We start from the raw sequence: 25,934 nt of genomic DNA, 5'->3' as shown, positions 1-25,934 counted from the left end.
AGAAGCAATTCCATGCAAATTAGAGAACAGATGTTACCCTTCCTATTAATGATTAATTCGTGAGAAAAGAGGATATGCAACATCTTATTGGAAAAGGAATTGCAGAAGTTTCCCAACAATGCTCGAGACTAAGAAGAAGCAATAACTATCGAGCAAGGAGAATCTAACAAGTTTATAAGAGATGAAGACGAACATGCCAGCTCTAATGCTGATGATGATTATGAAGAAAAGAAGCCTAAGAAAAGAAAGAAGGAGAAAGGCTGTAGTTATAGGATGTTTCAGACATTTAAGCCTAGAGACTTTTATGGAAGCAACGGTGCTATTGATGCACTAGTATGGATTGAAGAGATAGAAGCCATTATTGTTATCAGTAAGTGTATTGAAGAAAAAGCAATCCAGTATTCATCCCGGTCGTTTAACGGCGAAACTCTGCATTGGTGGAACACCCTTATACAAGTCAAGGGTAGATTAAACATACAAGCTAAGTTGGGAAGAATTCAAAAATCTTGTGATCGGAAAGTTTTGCCCAATGAGTGAAAATGATGAAATACAAACCAAGTTCCTCAACCACAAGGTGGTAGGAACAAATTTGAAAGAATACAACACCAATTTCTTTGAGTATTGTAGATTAGTGCCACATTTGGTCACACCTAAATATAACAAGATTTCTCGTTATATCTGGGGTTTGCCAATGGAAATTAAAGATCTAGTTAGATCGTCTCTTCCTCAAACCATTGATTCTGCCATAGAATTGGCTGGTTACATGATGAATGGTTTAATCAGGAACCGTGCAAAAAAGAAAGAAGACATCTTTAAGAAGGAAGAGGAAGAAATTAAGCCGAATGACGGGCATGGTAGTAAAGGTTTAAAGTCTGGATATTCTTCATGCAAAACTTAAGAAGCATCTTGGGAAGTGTCGTGTTGACAATCATGTTTGCCCAAGTTGCTACAAATCACCAGGTCATGTAGAAGAAGATTGTTGGAAGAAAATAATAACTTGCAACAATTGTGGAGAGGTAGGGCACATTCGTTCAGAATGCCACAAGAATAGGACTAGAGGGGACGGTGCCAACAATAGTGGTACCAAGAATGAGACAAAGAAAGGAAATGCCAGGGTATCTGTGTTGAAATGACAAGAGGCATCTAACAACCAAGACTAAGAAAATGATAAACGGGCATCAAAGATTCAAAACTACAGGATATAGCGAATAGAATAGCTAAATTTTGTAAATTACTTGTAAAACTTGTTTAAAGACAAGTAATTTTGTAACTGTTAAAGGGTGCTTAAATCCTTATGTTATAAAAGAGCATATTAGCACATTGATCGTGTCTTTACATAAGATTGCTTTTATTATGGAAAGAGATAATAAATCCCAATTCTAAAAATATTTTTAGAATACAAGAGAGTATACGTTTGATTATGATGTATCATCCCCACAGGATGAACAAAGAGGAAAGACAAATCAAACATTCCAAAATACTCAAGTACAACACTATGCAGAACGTTATACGTACAATAGAAATATAAAACGTTCTTGTGATAGTCTAAAGATACAGAAAATGAACTCAGGGAAGTTCAAGGAGCACAACTGATATAATATCATAAATGGTTGAACTTAGGCGGAAAAAAAAAGTGATGCCAAAATTCTTAAAGTAAATGTTGGTATCTTGTAACTTGATTATGTACGAGGAGCAATGGTTGAGAAGATTCAGTAGACCGAATCTAAAGTAAAAATCTGGTTAACATCAATAAATGTTTAAAATACAAACAGTAAGGTGAGTAGTTAAACACAACTGGTCACTGTGTTTGACAATTTACATTACTTATTATGTTCTTAATTATTAACTGGCTACATCATTGAAAAGATGTAGAGGTTAACATAATTCAGATTCCTGAAAGGAAAAAGACTAAGTATTTTTAAAACAGAATTGAAGGCGTGATCCAGAAAATACCTAAGAACCGAAATGCTAAGGAAAATACCCACATTTCGGCAACAAATCTCGAGGACAAGATTTTTCTAAAGGTAGGGAGGATGTAACGTCCAACATTTTGTTTTGAAATATCAACTTATAAGGTTGAATGTCCTAAGTGTAAATACCTAACAAAGGAAGTTGGTGTAAAATAAGATAGTGTCGTAAAATAAAATATTTCGGTTTATATTAAATGATCGTTTAGAAGAAAAAGTAAACGTTCGAAGTTATGAGATATTTAACCAAATGATTAAATTAAGTCATCATTTTATCCCCCCGTATTACGGGGGTTGTGTGTAAGGCCCCGTTACCGGTAGCCCTACTTTCGTGTTGGATTTACTCATAAACACCGTTCTAAATATCAGAGTTAATTAAAACATTTACGCGGAATATAAAACTTTCATAAAACATTACATAACTCATAACTTGTCTCAAAACATCCATTGTCTTTCAACATTAAAGCATTAAAATTAAAACATCATAAGTCTTCAGATGCCAGGCTCTTATTCTTCTGCCATGTGTCCCCGCTCAAGCCAGCTGTCTCATCCTACTCACCTGCGTGCATACTAAAAGTCAGCTACGCTGAGTGAGTTCTAGATAATCACATAATCATACCATTCACATAACATTATATTCTTTCATTCGCACTTTCATACTTTCATACTTCCTTACTTTCTTACTTTCATACTTTCTTACTTTCTTACTTACTTACTTTCTTTTGTATTAACTTACTTTCATATCTTACGTTATAAAGAGCATTACGCCCTACATTCCTCGAGTATTATTAGGGCTCGGTACCCTCCTTCCTCGAGTATTATTAGGGCTCGGTACCCTCCTTCCTCGAGTATTATTAGGGCTCGGTACCCTCTTTCCACGAGTATTATTAGGGCTCGGTTTCCCTCTTTCCACGAGTATTATTAGGGCTCGGTTTCCCTCTTTCCTCGAATATTAGTAGGGTTCGGTTCCCTAGTTCTCGAATATTAGTAGGGTTCGATTCCCTCTTCGTTACCATACAACCATACATCATACCTCGAGTATTATTAGGGCTCGGTACCCTTTTCGTAACCATACAACCATCCTTTCCTTCTTTTATTAACTTTATCACATTCATACACATAAGCATACATATCATACTTACCTTAACTTAGCGTTACGACCTGACAGTACGTGCAATATCCGAAGATCGTTCACGTACCGTCAAGCCATCATTCATACATTTCACATTATTCACATAAGGCATACACTTATCTCTTAGGATAAGCGTATTAACAAACATATTGAGTATGCACACAGCCCCGAAAACATAACACATAAATGGGGCTAGAAACTCACCTGAACACGGTTACGTTCTCCGTTGATCGTAATCCCTTTCTTCAGTTGTGCACGGCTGACTGTATAGCAAGTATACATATCAATTTAACTATCACTACTTATAACATCTTTCTAGTCTTAATTACTACCCACAACGAACGGGGGTCCGGGGGCAGCGCCCCTGGCAGCGGGGTCTAGGGGCGGCAGCCCCTAGCAGGGTCCAAGGGGCAGAGCCCCTGGCTGGGGTCGAGCTGCCAGGTCAGCTTGGAAAAATTTTATTTCCATTAACTGTCTTCACACATTTTTCATTAGGTTTTTAATTTATTTTCTAATCGAACTTGGCTTTAGGCGAAGTTAAACCTCAGGCGAACTTATCATCAGGCGAACTTAGCTTGCAGGCGAAGTTCATCGCTTGAAGGCGAAGTTGCCCAGATGAAGGCGAAGTTGCCCAGATGTCCGCTGTTTCGGTTTCTGATCAACATTTCGGGCGATTTTAACACCCTCGTTAAGGTTCAATACCACCCACTACACTTCCCGACCATTTTCGGTCGTTTATACACTAAAAGCTCGGATCTTTAAACTTCCAAGATCAAGAATCATACCTTTTGAGCTTGTTTGGATCACGTTTGTCTTGGTATCACCACTAATCTTTCTCTCTTACCCGGACCTCGCTCGATCCTTCCTTCTTTCTCGGCCCGGCCGGCGGCGGTTTTGGGTGTGCTTGGTGTGTGTGTATGTGTGTGTTTAGGAGAGTGGGGGAAAATGAAGATATTTTGGGATTTTGGGGGTATTTATATCCCTGAAATCCCATTCTCATTTAACCCATCTCAATTAATCCAAGTCCAAGACCCGCTCCTTCCCCGACATTAATCAATTACGCGAAATCACTAAACATAACTTCCTTTATTCATCATTAAAATTTTAGGATGTTACATTGTGCTTCTTTATCGTGTATAATATTCATATTTTTTTGCATTTGAATTATTTATTATAAAAAAGTTAATAATATACTTAGGGTTTGATGATGAAACAATTTCACAAATAACTGACATGTAATCGCTTTGTAGTAGCTAAATCAATGAAATTATAAATTGTTATCTAAAAAAAAGTTCATAAACTATGAGTTTGAGACCCATGACCCGCTTATTTTTTTTACTATAAAATTGTTTCTTATTATATATAATATATTTTAAAAAAAAATGGATATAAATATTTAGTATATTCCTATATTATATTATTTGCATATCAAATACTTGGTGAGATTTATTTTTAGAATAGTGAGATGTAATAACCCGTTTAAGGTTATCTGGGTATGGTGAGATCCATACCGTGAGTTCGGGTAAAATGCATGAAAAATCTTCATTTACAATTGTTTTATATTTTTTGTTTTAATATTTATTTATTTTTTGAATTTATATTTTTTTATTGTATGAAAGTTAATAATATACTTATGGTTTAATGATAAATTGTTTCACAAATAAATGAGATGTTATAACCCGGTTTAAAAGCTATATGGTTTTGATGAGACCCAAGACCCGTTTATTTTTTTTTTATTATAAAATTGGTTTTTTTAATTATAAGTAATATTTATGAAAGTTAATAATATACTTATGGTTTGATGAGACCCAAGACCCATTTATTTTTTTTACTATTAAATTGGTTTTTTAATTTAAATAATATATATATCTTTTTTAAAATAAATAAGATATTAATTTTTAGTATATCCTATTTTATAGGATTTTTACATCAATAATTTGGTTAGAATAATTTTTTATTTAATGAGATGTTATAACCCGTTTAAGGAATATATGTGTTTGGTAAGAGTCATATCCATGAATTCGGGTCAAATGCATGAGAAACCTCCATTTAAAAATCAAGCAAATCTGATGACTCCAAAAAAAATGGAGCGACCACATCGCGACACGTATGATTTTTATGTTTTCGTTTATATATATTATAGATATTATGAAATGAATAATTAAAAGAAAATATATTTTTCTTAAAAACATGTGAGGGACACATGTATGCTCTGAATTTAATGATGGAGGTTAGATGATAAATGTCAAATCCTTGTACCACATTCCTTAATATTTCAACACCTCATGTAATACTATGATTAGTCATGATGACACATAGAGACATCTAAAGTATTTGGTGGAAGAAAATGGATTTTGGTTTTAAATACTCTCAACTTTGACTCGTTGGTAGATAGCACTCTCAACTTACGAAATATTCCCCATCAGTCCCAACTTTTAATGTATTTTTTATGGCACTCCCGGAGTAACGAGGCACTAACTTCGTTAGTGTATGGGGTAAAATTTATCATTTTTCAAAGTTCAAATAATAAAATTAAAATTTCGTTTATTATATATTCCACCATCACTCTCCACCTAACCACCACCCCTCTTCCCTACCGACAACCACCAACCACCACTGCTACTAACAACCACCAACCACCACAGCTGCCACCACCACCACAACAACAGGAACTATACCGCCGGAACTCGGAAACATAACAAGCCTTCAACAAATCTACCACGGGTTTTACAACACCTACATCGGCGGTATTCCGCCGGAAATCGGTAACTTATCTAACCTCAACCGCTTTGACGCCGCTAACTATGGCCTCACCGGTGAAGTCCCTCCTGAAATCGGAAAACTTCAAAACCGTGATAACTTGTTCACTGGTGAGATACCAGACTCGTTCCGGAACCTCAAGAACCTCACTTTACTAAACCTGTTCCGTAACAAGCTTCACGGATCAATACTGGATTTCATTGGTGATTTACCGAAGCTAGAGGTGCTGCAACTATGGAAAAATACTTACACCAACAACATTCCGCAAACTCTAGGCGAAAACGAAAACCTGCATTTCCTCGATCTGTCTTCGAACAAGCTCCCCGGCTAGGGCTGTAAACGAGCCGAGTCGAGTCGAGCTAGAGTGTACTCGAGCTCGAGCTCGAACTTAATCGAGCTGGCTCGAGCTCGGCTCGTTTTCTTTATCGAGCTGAAAAATCGAGCTCGAGCTCGGCTCGTTTAAAGTTCGAGCCGAGTTCGAGCTCGTCAAGCCGGGCTCCTTTAATTTTTTTTTAAATTTTTTATTTTCTATTTATTATTTTTTTATTTTATATTTTAAAATTTTGTTATATAAAATAAAAAATATATAATTTTAACATACATATTATATAAAATTTATAAATTAAAGAATTTATAAATTTATATGTTTTATTTTCGTTATTCTTTTATAAAGTTTTAGGTATCGAGTGGCATAATATATGTATAATTTATATTTATTTATTTCTTAGTATTATATTATTACATATAGATATTAAAATTTAGGGTTTAATCTAAACGAGCCAACGAGCCGAGCTAACGAGTCGAGCCAAGACCGAGCCACGAGCCGAGTTGACCCTGGCTCGAGCTCGGCTCGTTTAGAAATCGAGCCGAGTCGAGTCGAGCTCGTTTAGAATCGAGCTTTTTCTAGCCGAGCTTTTTTCGAGCTATTTTCGAGCGAGCCACGAGCTTTTTGACGAAGCTGCTTCTCCTTGCGATCAACGATCTCTATCGGTTGCTCGATGTAGTTCAATTGTTCATCAACCTCAATGTCCATTAATGGCACGTGAGACGTGTCATCAGCTAGACACTTCCTCAGATGAGAAACATGGAAGGTTGAATGAATTCCTTCTAACTCATCGGGTAAATCCAGTTTATAAGCTACTTCACCCACACGACCTACAATCTTGAACGGTCCAATGTACCTCGGACTCAACTTTCCTCTTTTCCTAAAACGGATAATTCCTTTCCAAGGCGAGACCTTGAGCATCACATAGTCACCCACGTTAAACTTAATTTGTCGTCGCCGCTTATCTGCATAAGACTTTTGTCTGTCTTGCGCGGCTTTCAGTCTTGCTTTGATCTGATCGAGCTTTGAAGACGTTTCTTGAACCACTTCTAGGCTTCCCATTTCTTTCTGACCAATCTCGCCCCAACACACCGGGGTTCTACATCGTCTACCGTAAAGCATCTCAAACGGTGGCATACCAATACTTGAATGGTAACTGTTGTTATAGGAGAACTCTGCCAGATGCAGATGATCATCCCAACTTCCACCAAAATCTAAAACACAAGCACGTAGCATATCCTAAAGGGTTTGGATCGTCCTTTCAGACTGTCCATCAGTTTGAGGATGATACGCCGTACCGATGTTCAACCTCGTCCCCATAGCTTCATGGAATTTTTTCCAAAACCTCGAAGTAAACCGTGTATCTCTATCGGACACGATCGATAACGGTACTCCATGCTTGGTTACAACTTCCTTGATGAACAAGCTTGCTAACATTTCTGACGAGATGGCCTCTCGTATGGGCAGAAAGTGAGCACTCTTGGTCAAACGGTCCACAATCACCCAGATGGTATCATGTTGCTTAGCTGTACGAAGTAGCTTAGTTATGAAATCCATGGTGATGTGTTCCCATTTCCACTCAGGTATCTCTAGCGGTTGCATCATCCCATAAGGCTTTTGGTGCTCGGCTTTGACTTGTAAGCAAGTTAAGCACTTACTAACATAATCCACTACATCGTTCTTCATTCCTGACCACCAGTAATCTCTTTTCAAGTCTTGGTACATCTTTGTAGCTCCTGGATGGATTGAGTACCTTGACTTATGAGCTTCATCTAAGATTCGACTTCTAAGATCACCATGGCGTGGGATCCACATACGGTCGAACCTAGTCTTAACTCCATGAGTGTTTTCCATCAACTCATCTTGCTGGCCATAAATCCTTTCTTTCTTTACTAACCCTTCATCTACTAACACTTCTGACTGCACCTTGATGATTTCTTCAAAAAGACTCGGGTTCGAGATTAACTTGTATGACTTCACTGTTGCAAGGACTTCCTCATTCTTACGACTTAACGCATCAGCGACCATGTTAGCTTTACCGGGGTAATACTTAATCTCACAGTCGTAATCCTTTATCAATTCTAACCATCTTCTCTGCCTCATGTTCAGTTCTTTCTGCTCGAAGAAGTACTTTAAACTCTTATGATCGGTATAGATAGTACACTTAGTGCCGTACAGATAATGCCTCCATATCTTAAGAGCATGCACTACAGCTGCTAACTCCAAATCATGCGTCGGATAAGTACTCTCTTGGACCTTCAACTGTCTAGACGCGTAGGCTATCACCTTCCCTCGTTGCATCAACACGCAACCTAACCCTTGATGCGAGGCATCAGCACAAACAACAAAATCCTCATCACCATCGGGTAAAGTAAGGATTGGAGCTTGCGTGAGTCTCTTCTTCAATTCTTCAAAGGCTTCCTCCTGAAACTTTCCCCAACTGAATACTATCGACTTTCGGGTCATACCGGTCAGCGGTGCGGCTATCTTGGAGAAACCTTCGATGAATCTCCTATAGTAGCCAGCTAACCCTAGGAAGCTTCGTATATCAGTCGGATTCTGCGGAGTCTTCCAATTCGTTATCGCTTCAATCTTAGCTGGGTCCACGGTAATCCCCTCCGGATTAACCACATGACCTAAAAATTGCACTTCTCTTAACCAGAACGCGCACTTCGAAAACTTGGCGTACAACTTCTCTTTCTTCAGAACTTCCAATACCTCTCTCAGATGCTCGGCATGGTCAGACTCACTCTTTGAATAAATCAATATATCATCAATGAAGACGATAACCGACTTATCCAACATCGGCCGACACACCCTATTCATCATGTCCATAAATGTTGCAGGAGCATTTGTTAGACCGAATGACATTACGAGGAACTCGTAGTGTCCATACCGCGTTCGGAACGCTGTCTTAGGGATGTCTGCCTCTTTCACCTTCAGCTGATGGTAGCCTGATCTGAGATCTATTCGTGAGAACCAACTTGAACCTTGCAGTTGGTCAAACAGATCATCAATCCGTGGTAAAGGATATCTATTCTTTACCGTAAGCTTATTCAACTCACGATAATCTATGCACATTCTCATACTTCCATCCTTCTTTTTCACGAACAATACGGGTGCGCCCCACGGGGAAACACTCGGTCTTATGAAACCTTTGTCGAGGAGTTCTTGCAGTTGTGACACCAATTCTTTCATCTCGGACGGCGCTAGACGGTAAGGCGCTTTCGCGACGGGCTGGGCTCCTGGTATTAAATCTATCTGAAATTCTATCTCTCGCTCCGGTGGCAACCCCGGAAGATCCTCAGGGAATACTTCTGGGTAGTCGCGTACGATAGGAACATCTTTCATTTCTTTCGCCTCGGCCGTAGCGTTGACGACATAAGCCAGGTAGGCACAACACCCTCGCCTTAACAAACCCTCGGCTTTTATCATTGAAATGACATTAAGCCCAGAACTTTCCTTATCACCATAAACTGTCACCGCACTACCATCCAATGATTTTAACCTTACCATCCTACTCTTACACACTATCTGAGCCTCAAACTCAGACAACCAATCCATTCCCAAAACCACATCGAACCCTCCCAAGGTCATAACGTACAAGGTAACCGGGAACTCATGTCATTCCAATTCTATCTTACAGTTCTTAACCATCTTTGTTATTTTAACCGAAGTGTCACTGGCGGTTTCTACTACAAAAGTTTCAGACACTCGGCAGCCTTTCATTTTAGCGAGTTTACTAAATGTCGTAGCTACAAAACTTCTATTCGCACCAGAATCAAATAATACTGAAGCAGAAATACCGTTTACTAGAAACGTACCTGTGACAACATCCGGAATCTGCTTGGCTTGTTCTTGGGTCAGCATGTAGGCTCTAGTTCTTGGCCTAGCTTGATCGGCATTTTTCCTTCCACTACCTCCAGCTTCACTCTCGGTACACTCCCTAGCAAAGTGACCTGTCTTACCACACTTGTAGCATGCAGGCTTAGAACTGCACTCATGAGCATAATGACCTGCCTTCCCACACTTGTAGCAAACATTCGACCCAAATCTACATTCTCCGGCATGAATCTTTCCACACTTATGACATGTATCCGAACCCTTTCCCCACCTACACTCACCACTGTGTGCCTTGCCACAGGTCTTGCACGACCTGTTCTCCCAAACTCTGGACTGCTTGTTCTTAGGGTTCCACATCTGGGTACCGGGTCGTTTAGCAGGAGCGACCCATTTCTTTTCTTTCTTCTCGTCTCCCACCACCACATCATCCGCAGTCAAGTCTGCATAGACCATTTCTGCGAGTTCGACAGCAGAATTGAAAGTAGCAGGTTTACTTGTCCTGACTAACATGCGGACTCTCTGTGGTAATCCCCTCACGTAACACTTGATCCTTTTAGCCTCAGTGTTGACCATATCGGGCACCAACCTAGACATTCGATTAAACTCGGTGGTGTACTCACGATGTGTCATTGTTCCAGCTTTCAAGTTTAGGAACTTCATCTCCGCCCTTTCAACCTCGGCGTCAGCACAGAACTTCATCATCACTAACTCCTTCAGATCGTCCCATTTCATCTCCTTAATCTCTTCACGGGTCTTCCTCTGCTCCACACTCTCCCACCAATACATAGCCTCATCTTCGAATGATTGAGTAGCATAACCTACCGCTTGATCGGGACGGCACTCGCTAATGCGGATAACCTTATCCATGGCGGTTATCCACTGAAGAGTAGCGATTGCGTCTCCTAAACCAGTCAGCTTAGGCGGGTTACAACCTTTGAAGGACTTATAGTTGCAACCGCCTCGGCCCCTCTTCCTATCATCATCTTTCACAGACCTTACCTCACTTGAGTCACCCCTTTCCCTCTCGTCATCCTTTCTACCATTACCACCGGCCCCTTCAACAGTTCTTTCTCGGCTTCCAGCAGACCTTCCCGGGGTAATATTCTTCACAGCAGTGGCCACAGCTTGAACAATAGCTGCTTGAATGGCGGGATCCAGTTGAACTCCTTCATTGTTTTTCGGGTTTCTTCCAGCTGCGCTTCCTTCAGCTTCGGTGTTGGAAGCTGTCTCAACCGAAGGTTGCTGGACACGATGAGGCCTCCCGCGTCGTCCAGTGCGACCTCCAGCTCCAACAATGTCTCCAGCTCCAGCCATTGTATTCTAAGGGGAAAACACAAACATCATCACTCAAGGAACTATTCAGTACAAGGATAGCAAGGCTAACAGGTAATAACAGTGGCCAGCTGTGACTAGCTGATCACGTTGCTTTCCGTGTCCTATACACTTCCCTTTATGAGTCTATTTGTGCTGGTTCTACTTAAGCAGTTAGTCAAATCAAACAATCAATTATTCCTATCCCTGTCGTTCACATATCTTTTCTTTCTCATTAACATATATCATCTAATCATACAATTTACCTTTACTGATCTTGCTTGAGCGACACATGGCATTCTTGGACTGGCATCTTCTTTCCTTTCTTACTTAAATCCCATTCTCTGTTCGAGTCTAAGCATGTAGGATGCTTAAATCTCTCGAACTTTGCTCTGATACCAACTTGTAAGGCCCCGTTACCGGTAGCCCTACTTTCGTGTTGGATTTACTCATAAACACCGTTCTAAATATCAGAGTTAATTAAAACATTTACGCGGAATATAAAACTTTCATAAAACATTACATAACTCATAACTTGTCTCAAAACATCCATTGTCTTTCAACATTAAAGCATTAAAATTAAAACATCATAAGTCTTCAGATGCCAGGCTCTTATTCTTCTGCCATGTGTCCCCGCTCAAGCCAGCTGTCTCATCCTACTCACCTGCGTGCATACTAAAAGTCAGCTACGCTGAGTGAGTTCTAGATAATCACATAATCATACCATTCACATAACATTATATTCTTTCATTCGCACTTTCATACTTTCATACTTCCTTACTTTCTTACTTTCATACTTTCTTACTTTCTTACTTACTTACTTTCTTTTGTATTAACTTACTTTCATATCTTACGTTATAAAGAGCATTACGCCCTACATTCCTCGAGTATTATTAGGGCTCGGTACCCTCCTTCCTCGAGTATTATTAGGGCTCGGTACCCTCCTTCCTCGAGTATTATTAGGGCTCGGTACCCTCTTTCCACGAGTATTATTAGGGCTCGGTTTCCCTCTTTCCACGAGTATTATTAGGGCTCGGTTTCCCTCTTTCCTCGAATATTAGTAGGGTTCGGTTCCCTAGTTCTCGAATATTAGTAGGGTTCGATTCCCTCTTCGTTACCATACAACCATACATCATACCTCGAGTATTATTAGGGCTCGGTACCCTTTTCGTAACCATACAACCATCCTTTCCTTCTTTTATTAACTTTATCACATTCATACACATAAGCATACATATCATACTTACCTTAACTTAGCGTTACGACCTGACAGTACGTGCAATATCCGAAGATCGTTCACGTACCGTCAAGCCATCATTCATACATTTCACATTATTCACATAAGGCATACACTTATCTCTTAGGATAAGCGTATTAACAAACATATTGAGTATGCACACAGCCCCGAAAACATAACACATAAATGGGGCTAGAAACTCACCTGAACACGGTTACGTTCTCCGTTGATCGTAATCCCTTTCTTCAGTTGTGCACGGCTGACTGTATAGCAAGTATACATATCAATTTAACTATCACTACTTATAACATCTTTCTAGTCTTAATTACTACCCACAACGAACGGGGGTCCGGGGGCAGCGCCCCTGGCAGCGGGGTCTAGGGGCGGCAGCCCCTAGCAGGGTCCAAGGGGCAGAGCCCCTGGCTGGGGTCGAGCTGCCAGGTCAGCTTGGAAAAATTTTATTTCCATTAACTGTCTTCACACATTTTTCATTAGGTTTTTAATTTATTTTCTAATCGAACTTGGCTTTAGGCGAAGTTAAACCTCAGGCGAACTTATCATCAGGCGAACTTAGCTTGCAGGCGAAGTTCATCGCTTGAAGGCGAAGTTGCCCAGATGAAGGCGAAGTTGCCCAGATGTCCGCTGTTTCGGTTTCTGATCAACATTTCGGGCGATTTTAACACCCTCGTTAAGGTTCAATACCACCCACTACACTTCCCGACCATTTTCGGTCGTTTATACACTAAAAGCTCGGATCTTTAAACTTCCAAGATCAAGAATCATACCTTTTGAGCTTGTTTGGATCACGTTTGTCTTGGTATCACCACTAATCTTTCTCTCTTACCCGGACCTCGCTCGATCCTTCCTTCTTTCTCGGCCCGGCCGGCGGCGGTTTTGGGTGTGCTTGGTGTGTGTGTATGTGTGTGTTTAGGAGAGTGGGGGAAAATGAAGATATTTTGGGATTTTGGGGGTATTTATATCCCTGAAATCCCATTCTCATTTAACCCATCTCAATTAATCCAAGTCCAAGACCCGCTCCTTCCCCGACATTAATCAATTACGCGAAATCACTAAACATAACTTCCTTTATTCATCATTAAAATTTTAGGATGTTACATTGTGCTTCTTTATCGTGTATAATATTCATATTTTTTTGCATTTGAATTATTTATTATAAAAAAGTTAATAATATACTTAGGGTTTGATGATGAAACAATTTCACAAATAACTGACATGTAATCGCTTTGTAGTAGCTAAATCAATGAAATTATAAATTGTTATCTAAAAAAAAGTTCATAAACTATGAGTTTGAGACCCATGACCCGCTTATTTTTTTTACTATAAAATTGTTTCTTATTATATATAATATATTTTAAAAAAAATGGATATAAATATTTAGTATATTCCTATATTATATTATTTGCATATCAAATACTTGGTGAGATTTATTTTTAGAATAGTGAGATGTAATAACCCGTTTAAGGTTATCTGGGTATGGTGAGATCCATACCGTGAGTTCGGGTAAAATGCATGAAAAATCTTCATTTACAATTGTTTTATATTTTTTGTTTTAATATTTATTTATTTTTTGAATTTATATTTTTTTATTGTATGAAAGTTAATAATATACTTATGGTTTAATGATAAATTGTTTCACAAATAAATGAGATGTTATAACCCGGTTTAAAAGCTATATGGTTTTGATGAGACCCAAGACCCGTTTATTTTTTTTTTATTATAAAATTGGTTTTTTTAATTATAAGTAATATTTATGAAAGTTAATAATATACTTATGGTTTGATGAGACCCAAGACCCATTTATTTTTTTTACTATTAAATTGGTTTTTTAATTTAAATAATATATATATCTTTTTTAAAATAAATAAGATATTAATTTTTAGTATATCCTATTTTATAGGATTTTTACATCAATAATTTGGTTAGAATAATTTTTTATTTAATGAGATGTTATAACCCGTTTAAGGAATATATGTGTTTGGTAAGAGTCATATCCATGAATTCGGGTCAAATGCATGAGAAACCTCCATTTAAAAATCAAGCAAATCTGATGACTCCAAAAAAAATGGAGCGACCACATCGCGACACGTATGATTTTTATGTTTTCGTTTATATATATTATAGATATTATGAAATGAATAATTAAAAGAAAATATATTTTTCTTAAAAACATGTGAGGGACACATGTATGCTCTGAATTTAATGATGGAGGTTAGATGATAAATGTCAAATCCTTGTACCACATTCCTTAATATTTCAACACCTCATGTAATACTATGATTAGTCATGATGACACATAGAGACATCTAAAGTATTTGGTGGAAGAAAATGGATTTTGGTTTTAAATACTCTCAACTTTGACTCGTTGGTAGATAGCACTCTCAACTTACGAAATATTCCCCATCAGTCCCAACTTTTAATGTATTTTTTATGGCACTCCCGGAGTAACGAGGCACTAACTTCGTTAGTGTATGGGGTAAAATTTATCATTTTTCAAAGTTCAAATAATAAAATTAAAATTTCGTTTATTATATATTCCACCATCACTCTCCACCTAACCACCACCCCTCTTCCCTACCGACAACCACCAACCACCACTGCTACTAACAACCACCAACCACCACAGCTGCCACCACCACCACAACAACAGGAACTATACCGCCGGAACTCGGAAACATAACAAGCCTTCAACAAATCTACCACGGGTTTTACAACACCTACATCGGCGGTATTCCGCCGGAAATCGGTAACTTATCTAACCTCAACCGCTTTGACGCCGCTAACTATGGCCTCACCGGTGAAGTCCCTCCTGAAATCGGAAAACTTCAAAACCGTGATAACTTGTTCACTGGTGAGATACCAGACTCGTTCCGGAACCTCAAGAACCTCACTTTACTAAACCTGTTCCGTAACAAGCTTCACGGATCAATACTGGATTTCATTGGTGATTTACCGAAGCTAGAGGTGCTGCAACTATGGAAAAATACTTACACCAACAACATTCCGCAAACTCTAGGCGAAAACGAAAACCTGCATTTCCTCGATCTGTCTTCGAACAAGCTCCCCGGCTAGGGCTGTAAACGAGCCGAGTCGAGTCGAGCTAGAGTGTACTCGAGCTCGAGCTCGAACTTAATCGAGCTGGCTCGAGCTCGGCTCGTTTTCTTTATCGAGCTGAAAAATCGAGCTCGAGCTCGGCTCGTTTAAAGTTCGAGCCGAGTTCGAGCTCGTCAAGCCGGGCTCCTTTAATTTTTTTTTAAATTTTTTATTTTCTATTTATTATTTTTTTATTTTATATTTTAAAATTTTGTTATATAAAATAAAAAATATATAATTTTAACATACATATTATATAAAATTTATAAATTAAAGAATTTATAAATTTATATGTTTTATTTTCGTTATTCTTTTATAAAGTTTTAGGTATCGAGTGGCATAATATATGTATAATTTATATTTATTTATTTCTTAGTATTATATTATTACATATAGATATTAAAATTTAGGGTTTAATCTAAACGAGCCAACGAGCCGAGCTAACGAGTCGAGCCAAGACCGAGCCACGAGCCGAGCTGACCCTGGCTCGAGCTCGGCTCGTTTAGAAATCGAGCCGAGTCGAGTCGAGCTCGTTTAGAATCGAGCTTTTTCTAGCCGAGCTTTTTTCGAGCTATTTTCGAGCGAGCCACGAGCTTTTTGAACAGCCCTATCCCCGGCTCACTTCTACCTAATCTCTTCCCTAACCCACTAAATTGCATTAAACTTTGACAGTGGTGGTTGGTGGCTGTTAGTAGCGGTGGTGGTTGGGGGTTGTCGGAAGGGAACATGAGTGGTGGTTGGGTGGAGAGGGATGGTTGAATATTTTGTGAATGAAATTTTTATTTTATCCCTTAAACTTTAAAAAATGACATTTTTACCCCGAACACTAACAAAGTTAGTGTCTCGTTACTCCGGGAGTGCTAGAAGAAAACACGTTAGAAGTTGGGAGTGTTGGGGAACATTTTGTAAGATTGGAGTGCAATCTACCAATGGGTCAGAGTTAGAAGTATTTAAAACCAATATTCCGGAAGAAAATGACACATGTAAGACACCTCATGTTACTTTAGCTCACTCATGAAGTTTACACACTATAAATAGAAACCTTGATAGCTTATTTAGTTTCATCCACAACTCAAAATCTCTTTAACTCTCATATAAACCCGATCCTCTTATCGAGCGTTACTTTATTTTCAAGTAGTCCGACTCTCATGGTTATGTAAGCGAGACGGTTCTATCTGAGCATAAGAAGCTATAATCATCAACTCATATTTATCCATTAAGCTCGTTAAGGTATGAAACAATAGACAGAATTAGAGTTTAACCAAGACTTAAACTATATCGACAATGTGAGTACGTTTAAGTTTTTCAGACGTGAGTACATTTAACTTTTTCAGACGTGAGTACGTTAAACTCTTGTTTTTTATGTATAAACCTTTTTTTTAATTATCAGTTATATTTTTGAAAAAGTTTGATTGACTGAGTTGCATATGTAGCATCTAGTCTGCATTATATTTTAATGTCTAAAATCTCTTCAAATAATAAGTAAATGATTCATTTCAAAAAGTCTACAAATGGGTTATGTGTAATCCTTAAAAATATTTAGATACAAAGTAAAAACGTAAAATCAGACTAAAATATACATGTGTTTGGATCCTTACATACATGGTAAACAGTGGGCACACTGCAGCCATGCGCTCGGTTGAGTCGTGTATATGTTTAAGTGGTTAATGATCCTAGGAAGTCTTTTTTGTCCTACCGAGTGATAAAAGTTATTGATAATTGTAGTCTAAACAAATGAAATTGTTCGTAAAGGTGTTTACTATTAATAAACAAATGGGTATGTGTATCCAGTTTCAAAGAGTCGAAAACAAAAGAGTTTTTAGGTAATCAAGAATAGATATATAGAGGTGGAATGCACAAAGGAGATATAAGATATCTAGACATAGCATGTTGCTGATAGCTCAGCTTAATTTTGTAAAAGAAAGATATGTAAACTTGTTCTGAAACAAATAAAATTTTGTAAACACCACGGGTGTTTAAGTCCCGGCTTGAATATAAAAATTATTTATTTATTGAAAGACTTTCGCTAAAAGAACAAAACTCTGATGAATTGACAAAACTAGTACCAACTATTGGTCACACAACTAAGTCCATAAGGCCGGGTGTGACAATTATGAGGTTAGTTAACGCATGTATGTGTAAAACAGTTAACGGTGCTCAGTTAAAGAAGGAGGTTTCAGTTAAATGAAAATTTAACAGGATCCAAGTGAGTTCTAGCCCCCCTTTTCCTTTAAACGTTTTTGGGATGTATGAATACTCGTATGTTAAAGAAATGATATACGTAATTATAACTAATGATGTATACCTTGTAAGAACGTGTGTATATATTAATTTATTAATATGTATTTGTTTTTTAGTTGATAGAATGGAAAGAGTTAGGGAGTAAGCCCTGCTAGTACTTGTGTGGAATGTGCATATGAATTGTAGTTATGTATGAATGCTATGTATAAAAGTATATGTACATGCTCATGTGTAGATCCTTTAGGCTTCAGGCATGCACTATAAGTTAGGATGAAAAATCCCTCTGACTCTATATGGCTCGGTTATGAGCAAGGAAAGATGGCTCGGTTATGAGAAAGAATAGACGGCTCATTTGAACAAGAATAGGAGGCTCGGTTATGAGTAAGGATAGGTGGCTCGATTATGAGCAAGAATAGGAGGCTCGATTATGAGCAAGAATAAGACGCTCGGTTATGAGCAAGCATGTATGAACCTAGTTACGGAATGATTGATAGACATACATAGAGAAAGTAAGTAATGAATGAGAAATGTTATGTTATGTATGAATGTTCGAAGGATGTGATTTATTTTTAAATCGTGTTTTATGAAAAAGGAAAAAGAAAAGTTAGAACTCACTCATCGTGTAGCTAACTTTTAGTATGCATGCAGGTATTGTTGATGACGTGTCGAGATTGAGGTGCGTGCGAGGCTATCCATATTGAAGATTTATTTAGAGAATGAGAAATTTAATGTAAAATTTTTAGTTTTCGCTGCAAATTGTATGTGCTTCCGCTGTAATGGACTGAGTTTATGAGTAAATTCAACGTCCAAGTAGGGCGCATGGGCTTGAGGCTTTACAAAGTTCCTCTCCTCTTAAAACACCAACTTGTTTTGGTTTTAATTGTTGTGGAATAGATGAGAGCTTCACAGTTAAGCATGCACATGTGGGAGTAGTTACAAGATGGGTGACCTCCTAGGAAGTCTCCACCTGGGCAACTAAAAGCAAATATGTGAGCTATTCGTGGGTAAATTGGACAATATTGGTGGTGCGATGGTCGAAAGTTATAAATCAACGAGACACATTTTTTGAATTGAGAATAAAATATCTAAAGTTATGGGATATTTAATATTTTAAAATAGAAATGGTGTAGATGGGTGTAAATTGTAAAAATAAAATTATTAAAGTAACTGAAAGTTTAAGGAAAAAGGTATGACAAATAGGGATGAATTTGTTTTTCCGAATACCCGTACCCATTCAATACCCTAACTAGTAACAACCATTATGAATGAATTATATACTATGGTTTATTTTTTTACAATTCTAGTTTTGGTATTCTGTTTTGGTTCCGGTATTACAGTTTTGGTTTTGGTATTATATATAATTGATTGTCGATAACATATCGGTATCGATACAAAGTTTCATGGAGATTTTTTAAAATATAGAAAAAAATGGTACCAAAGCAAGTACCGTGCCTAAAGTACCCGTACATGTACCATAAATTTCGGGTACGGGTATGGATACCCATATTTACTGTTTTTAGTACGCATATGTTACCGATCTCATCCCTAGTAACAAATAAAGGAGAGAAAGTACGTTTAGACTAACCTTTAATGTAGTTTTTGAAAATTCACACGTCTAGTTTTAAATATATCCAACTAGTGTTTTTCCTGACGCATTGTGTCGATTGGTAAAACACGGACGGTGGTAAAACCCAAATGTTGGTGCGGTAAGTCAACGCGAATTCAGTCGGTTTCGGTTATGTGCGTTGTCGTACTAGAACTAAGACAAAACTAAAACAAAAAATTTAAAAAAAAGGGGTGGAACAATGGCGTGGCGTCGGTCGGTAAAAGTCGATCATTGGTAAAACTTAACCGTTATCGATCCCGGATGTTGAGGCGGTGATTCTACGCAAATTTGTTCATTTTCGTCATGTTCGTTATGGTACCGGACCTAAAAATCATTCGGTTGAAATTTGTTACGATTCTGGAACTAAAACAAAGCGCGACGAGTCTATGCAAATTCGATCGGTTTTCGTCATCATACCATAACTAAAACAAAATAATAATAATAATAATAATAATAATAATAATAATAATAATAATAATAATAATAATAAAACGAAATTAACATTCGACTGGTTTTCATTGCATTCATTTTTTGAGCCGAAACTAAAGCAAAACAAAAAGATACTATAAATACGGTGCCGCAAAGTGGACAATTGAACTTTTCGGCACCAAACTTCTAAATTATTATACATAATAATAACTAGCTTTTGAACACGTGTATTATACGGGATTTGTCAAATGATAAAAGTAAATAAGGTTAGTTATTTCAATTGTGATTCTCAAAATACTTATAAATTAATTTAATACTGAATTAATGGAAAAAACTAACGGGGTTAAAGAAAAGTACTAAAATAGCATGATTTTAATGGAAACGTCAAGTGTTGATATGCAAGAAGTTTAAAAATGTACTAAAGTTGCGTAGTTGGTCAAACCTTAGGGATGAAAATGATACTTAATTCAATAATAAATAAATTCACGTTATGTTATAACCCACCTGACAAAATGGTTTTCACCCATGATGTCCTGTAAATAGCTAAAATGAATTAGATGAAATATTAGAAATTAGGAGAAATGTAAGCTTGACACGAAGCTTCCACATTTTTTTTATTATTATAGTAAAGATAAGATAAGATAAGATGGTTAATTATTGATTGACATTTTTACTAAAAATATTAAGTTAACAAATAAACTTAAATTTAAACATTCTTAAAAAGTTCGTTAACTTTACCTTTCCCATCATGCTCTGGATTTGAAACAAACGTCAGGCCACCATTAATAAAAGAGAATTAAAAATCTTGAATAGTTGCTCGTTGAAGCATGTCATTGAGCAACTCACATGCATAGTTTTCACAAATCAGTACCTTTTTATTGTTTCTGTTCACTCCCTTTCATTCATCCACCTGCCAATTCCAAACCCCTTCCCACAATCCAAAACCCAAATCTCAATCAGACAAACATTAATGCAAGACCCAATCGGAATCCCAGCCTGTTTCTCCGCCGGCGACAAGCCGGAAGACTCCACCACCATAACCAAATCCGGCCAAAGCGTCTTCATGTCCGTTTACAAGACGAAAATCGCTGATCAATGCCGTTTGATCACTGTCACTTGGTGCAAAAACTTGTTACTTCACGGGTTATCGGTATCGTCGAGGGCCCGGAAACCGAGCACGCGTGCAAAGTCGAGTTAAAGCCGTGGAACTTTTGGCGAAAACATGGGTCGAAAAGCTTTGTAGTCGACGGAACCCGCTTGACATATTTTGGGACCAAAAGTCCGCAAAGTTTCACGGTGAAACTGAGCCGGTTTCGGAGTATTATGTCGCAGTGGTTTCTGGTGATGAAGTGGTTCTTGTTCTTGGAGATATGAAAAAAGACGCGTACCGTAAAACGGGCTGTAGGCCCGCTTTAACGGACGCAGTTCTTGTTTCGAACATGTTTTTGGTAAGAAAAAGTTTCAAACAAGAGTTAAGTTTAATGAAAAGGGAGGTTTTCATGATGTTTTGATAGAGTGTATTAATAGAAGTAATGCGGATTTAGAAATGGAGATTCGGATTGATGGAGATTTAATGGTTCATGTGAAGCATCTTCAATGGAAGTTCAGAGGCAATGAATTAATCAAATTTAAGAAAGGATTTATTGAGGTTTACTGGGATGTTCATGACTGGTTGTTTAGTCCTGGTTTAAGGCATGCTTTGTTTATTATTAAGCCGTCCGCTTTGCCGCCTCCGGTGCCACCTGTGTTGACATCTCCGGCGAGTTTTTGTGGTTCGGTTCAAGGGTTGGATTCAGTTTGCTTGTATGAGTTTTGCCTATTTCTCTATGCTTGGAAGGTTGAGTGATAGGAAATGGTTATTGTTACCATTATATTTGTATTTTAAAAAGCTTAAAGAAATTGATATATCTTAGTGCTACTTCGTATTGAAAACCATTTGTTTTTAAATAGACAACAAACATAAAATTCGATGTTAAATATCTCTATTTTATAAGTGTGCAAACCCTAAACGGTAGGGTGAACGGTTCATCAAAACGATGGATTCAACCAACTGGTTTGGTGAAGCTATAAAAACCTTGATCGTAATTAATGGTAATTACAAATCTCTATAGTTACCATCAAGTGATCTTTTTAGTAATTGACGTAAAAATTTGTTATATTTTCACTTTTTAATTTTAATAACAAAAGTAAATGCCATTTTACTAATAAGTTAAAAATCAGAGTCCATATTTGTGACTTCTGAAAAAGAAAATATATATATAAAAGCACCAAACCCATGATATAACTTTGAGTAAAATGTCAAAATCGTCCTTGAGGTTTGATCGTTTTTGCGACTTTCATCCAAAAAGCTTTTTTTTTGTGCATCTGTACCCTTGAGGTTTCCTAATCGTTGCTAGTGTAGTCCAAATCACTAACTCTGTTAATTTTAACCGTTAAATTAGGGACAATATTGTCATTTTACCTATTTGTTATTTAAACAAAATAAAAATAAAGTAAAAATCATATTATTATTACTAGTAGTATACCTGCGCGATGCTGAGGTGACGACAATATGTTTAAACGGGTTTTTAGTAATTACAACCTTAAAAACATATGGTACGATACGGTTTTTTCAAAACATGAATGATATCTTTTGTACGTTACAATTATTATACGAGTCATAAAAACCAAGTTTTATATTCGTGGCTTGGTAGTTTAAAAAAATGATCGAAACTCATTTTGCTGAGCATTTTAACCTGAACCAAATCTATTATGGTAATCACGATTGTTTGGGAAGTCTTTTGAAAATTTCATGCACGACCAAATATTTAATGTTCACCCATAGCCAAAATTGATACATATAATTGTTATGACGCAAACCAAAACCTATTTTTTTTTTTAAAAAAAAAAGATGACTCGAATTCATTATACTTATAAGATGTTTTAACCAGATTTTGACAATTTTTTTTATGTCTCGAACTCATTTTACTTATTACCCATCTTAATCTGAACAAAACTTAAAATTTTTTTTTATAATGACCTAAACCTATTTGGCTTACATCCCATTATAACTCGAACGTGTTTTAACATATCAAAGTCCTCGATCGTTAGCACGAAAATATAAAATATTAAAAAAATAATTGAAACTCATTTTGCTAAGCATTATAACTTGAACCAAATCTACTATGTTAGTCATAGTTATTTGGGAGTATTTTGAAACCATCATAAACGACCAAAGATTTAATGTCCACCTATAACCAAAATTGATACTTTTTTTAAATGACATGAATTCATTTTGCATATAATTGTTTTTGACGCAAACAAAAACCATTTTTTTTAAATGGCTCGAACTCATTACGCTTATAACATGTTTGACTAAAACCAGAATTGACATTTTTTTAAATGACTCAAACTCATTTTATTTATTACTTGTTTTGATCTGAACAAAATTCTAAACATTTTTTATAATGACCTAAATTCATTTAGCTTACATCCAGTTAAAATTCGTATTCGTTTTGACCTGTCAAAGTCCTCAATCGTTAACCCGAAACAATAAAAGTATATATTATTTAAATGATCAAACTCATTTTGACTTAAACCATAACTGATACTTTATTTTTAAATGACACGAAATCATTTTGGTTATAACATATGCATCAATATTCTTACACTTGAATGTCGACAAAAATAAACACCTCGTGATTGTATGTTTGAAATTTATTAAAACGTATTATATTCAAAGATATAAATAAAAAAACAATGAAAAAGAATATAGATGATTATATGGGTAAACTTAAGGGGATGGAAAAGTAATTATTAATTAAATTTACAAAAGTTGAGTATAGTTGAAGGGTTAAATTTAAAATTATATTTTAGGTTCATAATTGCATATTTGAGTTGTACTCTTATGCTTAATTGACTTGTACATTATAATAAACACCTTAAAATAAAACAAAATTTACATTGAAACGTCAACAAAAATAAGCATGTTGCAATGGTAAGTTCGTTTTTGTTTAAAACACAATATATTAAAAGATATTGAAGAAATAAACATTTTAAATAAATTTATCAATTAAATGGGTAAAGATAGAGGGTTTATGTGTAACTACTTTATAAATTAATAAAATTGTATTGAAGTTGAAGGATCATTTTTGTAACTATATTTTAAAGTAAACAAATTCTAAACGTTCAAGATGTCAAAGTTACAATATTATCCTTAAATTTTAAAAAATTTTATGCATTGATGATTGTATATTATGCAATAGTGATTGTACTTTTTAAAATTTAAGAGGTTCTTCACTCATGCTTTATATATAGTATAGATATAGATTATTAATATAATAATAATAATGATTATTATTATTATTATTATTATTATTATTATTATTTAAAAACAGATACCACCAACCACCACCACCATCTCCGGCCATCATCAGAAGCAGCAGCACCTTCTCCGGTCAATCTGGGACCCTAGAATCTCCATCCACAATTTCAGTTTTAAAATTTAAGTACAAAAGTAACAGAGGATAGTCAAGATCATAGGGCTTTGAATCGGTAAATGGAAACGACCAAATCGACAATAAACTTACTTTCGAATGGTGCGGGACTCGATCGCCGATGAGCTTGGCCGGAAAGCTTGTGGCGGCGAACAAAATTTGATATCAGGGTACAAATGAGGTGTGTCGTAGAAAAGCTTGTGGAGCGTCAGTATACAGGATCGAGTATGGTTTCTGAGTATTCCTTACTTCCGCTTGATTAATTGTCGCAATAATAATACGTTTGAAGGTTATTTCATATCGTTCGCTTTCAGGTTTTGAGTCAAGAGGTGTAGTTGTTTGATCGATATCGGGTCTTGATTCGAGCGTTTAAAGCTTGCCGGAGTTGCGGGACGGTGGCCGGATATGGTTTCGGACTTTCGGAAAGACAAGGTCAGGGAAAAATGGCAGACACAACATTTTGTATTGAACCCCCTTAGATTTGTTAATCATTCATCTTAGCCCCTTAACTTTGTAAAACATTAAAACGTTCCATAATATAAAATAAAGTAAAAAGACAATGTTGCCCTTAATTTAACGGTTAAAATTAACATAGTTAGCGATTTGGACAACATTGGCAACAATTTGGAAACCTCAAGGGTCCAGATGCAAAAAGACGAAAATCGCAAACACAATCAAACCTCAAGAGCGATTTTGACACATTACTCTATAACTTTTTATTGTTTCTTAGGTTATATGTTATATGTATCCATCGAACTTTAAATTTGATGTAATTTGTATCAAGTTACAAATATCTTTCATTCAATTATAAATTTATAATTTCTCAAAAAAGGCTTCGTAAAGGTTTCAGTTTACACACTCAATTCTAATCCACCTTGATTTTTCTATTTATTAATTTTAATAAACATGTGTCAATAATTCATGCACATAAATACCAAAATCAAATAATTTTCTTTTCATTAATTCTTGATTAGAAAGATAATTAGTCATCCACCTCCTAACAGCAGTAACCTAATTTAGCCTTTCTATAATATTCTTTAAACCAGAAAATACATAAATACATTCCAATCTATGTAAAAGTATCTATTAAAGAGGAAAAATATACGAAACTAAGAGGAAAAAAAAACACGAGTACAAAAAAGGTTTGTAGCTATGATACTAAAATGTTAAAATGTGTCCCTCTAAAGTGGTTAGAGTCCACATTTTATTAGAACTGTATTGTGTATATTTATGGGTGTGTGAATTTGACGTTCAAAAAAGTCTACATCATCTATAAATGTAATCATATATAGAGCGCAAGACAGAAATTCACGATACACTGATGTTAGAAAAACCTATAAAATTTATGAAAATGAACATTAATCTATATTACATTATAATACATATAGACAACCTTTCGTCTCTCACTTTTTATCTCATGAGACACTTGTATATTTAATGTTAGACTGAATGTTACCTTCAATTCTATTCATTACTTTGTCATTACCACATTCATTT

The 25,934-nt window shown here is 36.4% G+C and overlaps 1 protein-coding gene across 1 annotated transcript; it reads left to right on the top strand.

Moving 5' to 3' along the window:
• The first annotated feature begins 20,932 nt into the window (after window positions 1-20,932).
• LOC143594472 (uncharacterized) lies at window positions 20,933-21,808 on the top strand. Its single transcript, XM_077073783.1, has 3 exons — window positions 20,933-21,062; window positions 21,124-21,410; window positions 21,452-21,808. Exons 1-3 carry the CDS (start codon window positions 20,933-20,935, stop codon window positions 21,806-21,808), a joined length of 774 nt encoding a protein of 257 aa, XP_076929898.1.
• The last annotated feature ends 4,126 nt before the right edge of the window (window positions 21,809-25,934 follow it).

Source organism: Bidens hawaiensis, unplaced genomic scaffold, assembly GCF_021521415.1.
Source record: "Bidens hawaiensis isolate Kalapana, Puna unplaced genomic scaffold, B.hawaiensis_p1.1 tig00043676_1, whole genome shotgun sequence".
Lineage (NCBI taxonomy): Eukaryota > Viridiplantae > Streptophyta > Magnoliopsida > Asterales > Asteraceae > Bidens > Bidens hawaiensis.
The sequence above is the reverse complement of the archived record's forward strand: the minus strand, read 5'-3'. Positions and strand labels throughout refer to the sequence as shown.

Coding starts and splice junctions, on each gene's coding strand:
- LOC143594472 (XM_077073783.1), top strand. CDS start 20,933: ATGCAAGACCCAATCGGAATCCCAGCCTGTTTCTCCGCCGGCGACAAG. Junction 21,063..21,123: donor GAAAATCGCTGATCAATGCC/GTTTGATCACTG, acceptor GGTATCGTCGAG/GGCCCGGAAACCGAGCACGC. Junction 21,411..21,451: donor TTGTTTCGAACATGTTTTTG/GTAAGAAAAAGT, acceptor TTTAATGAAAAG/GGAGGTTTTCATGATGTTTT.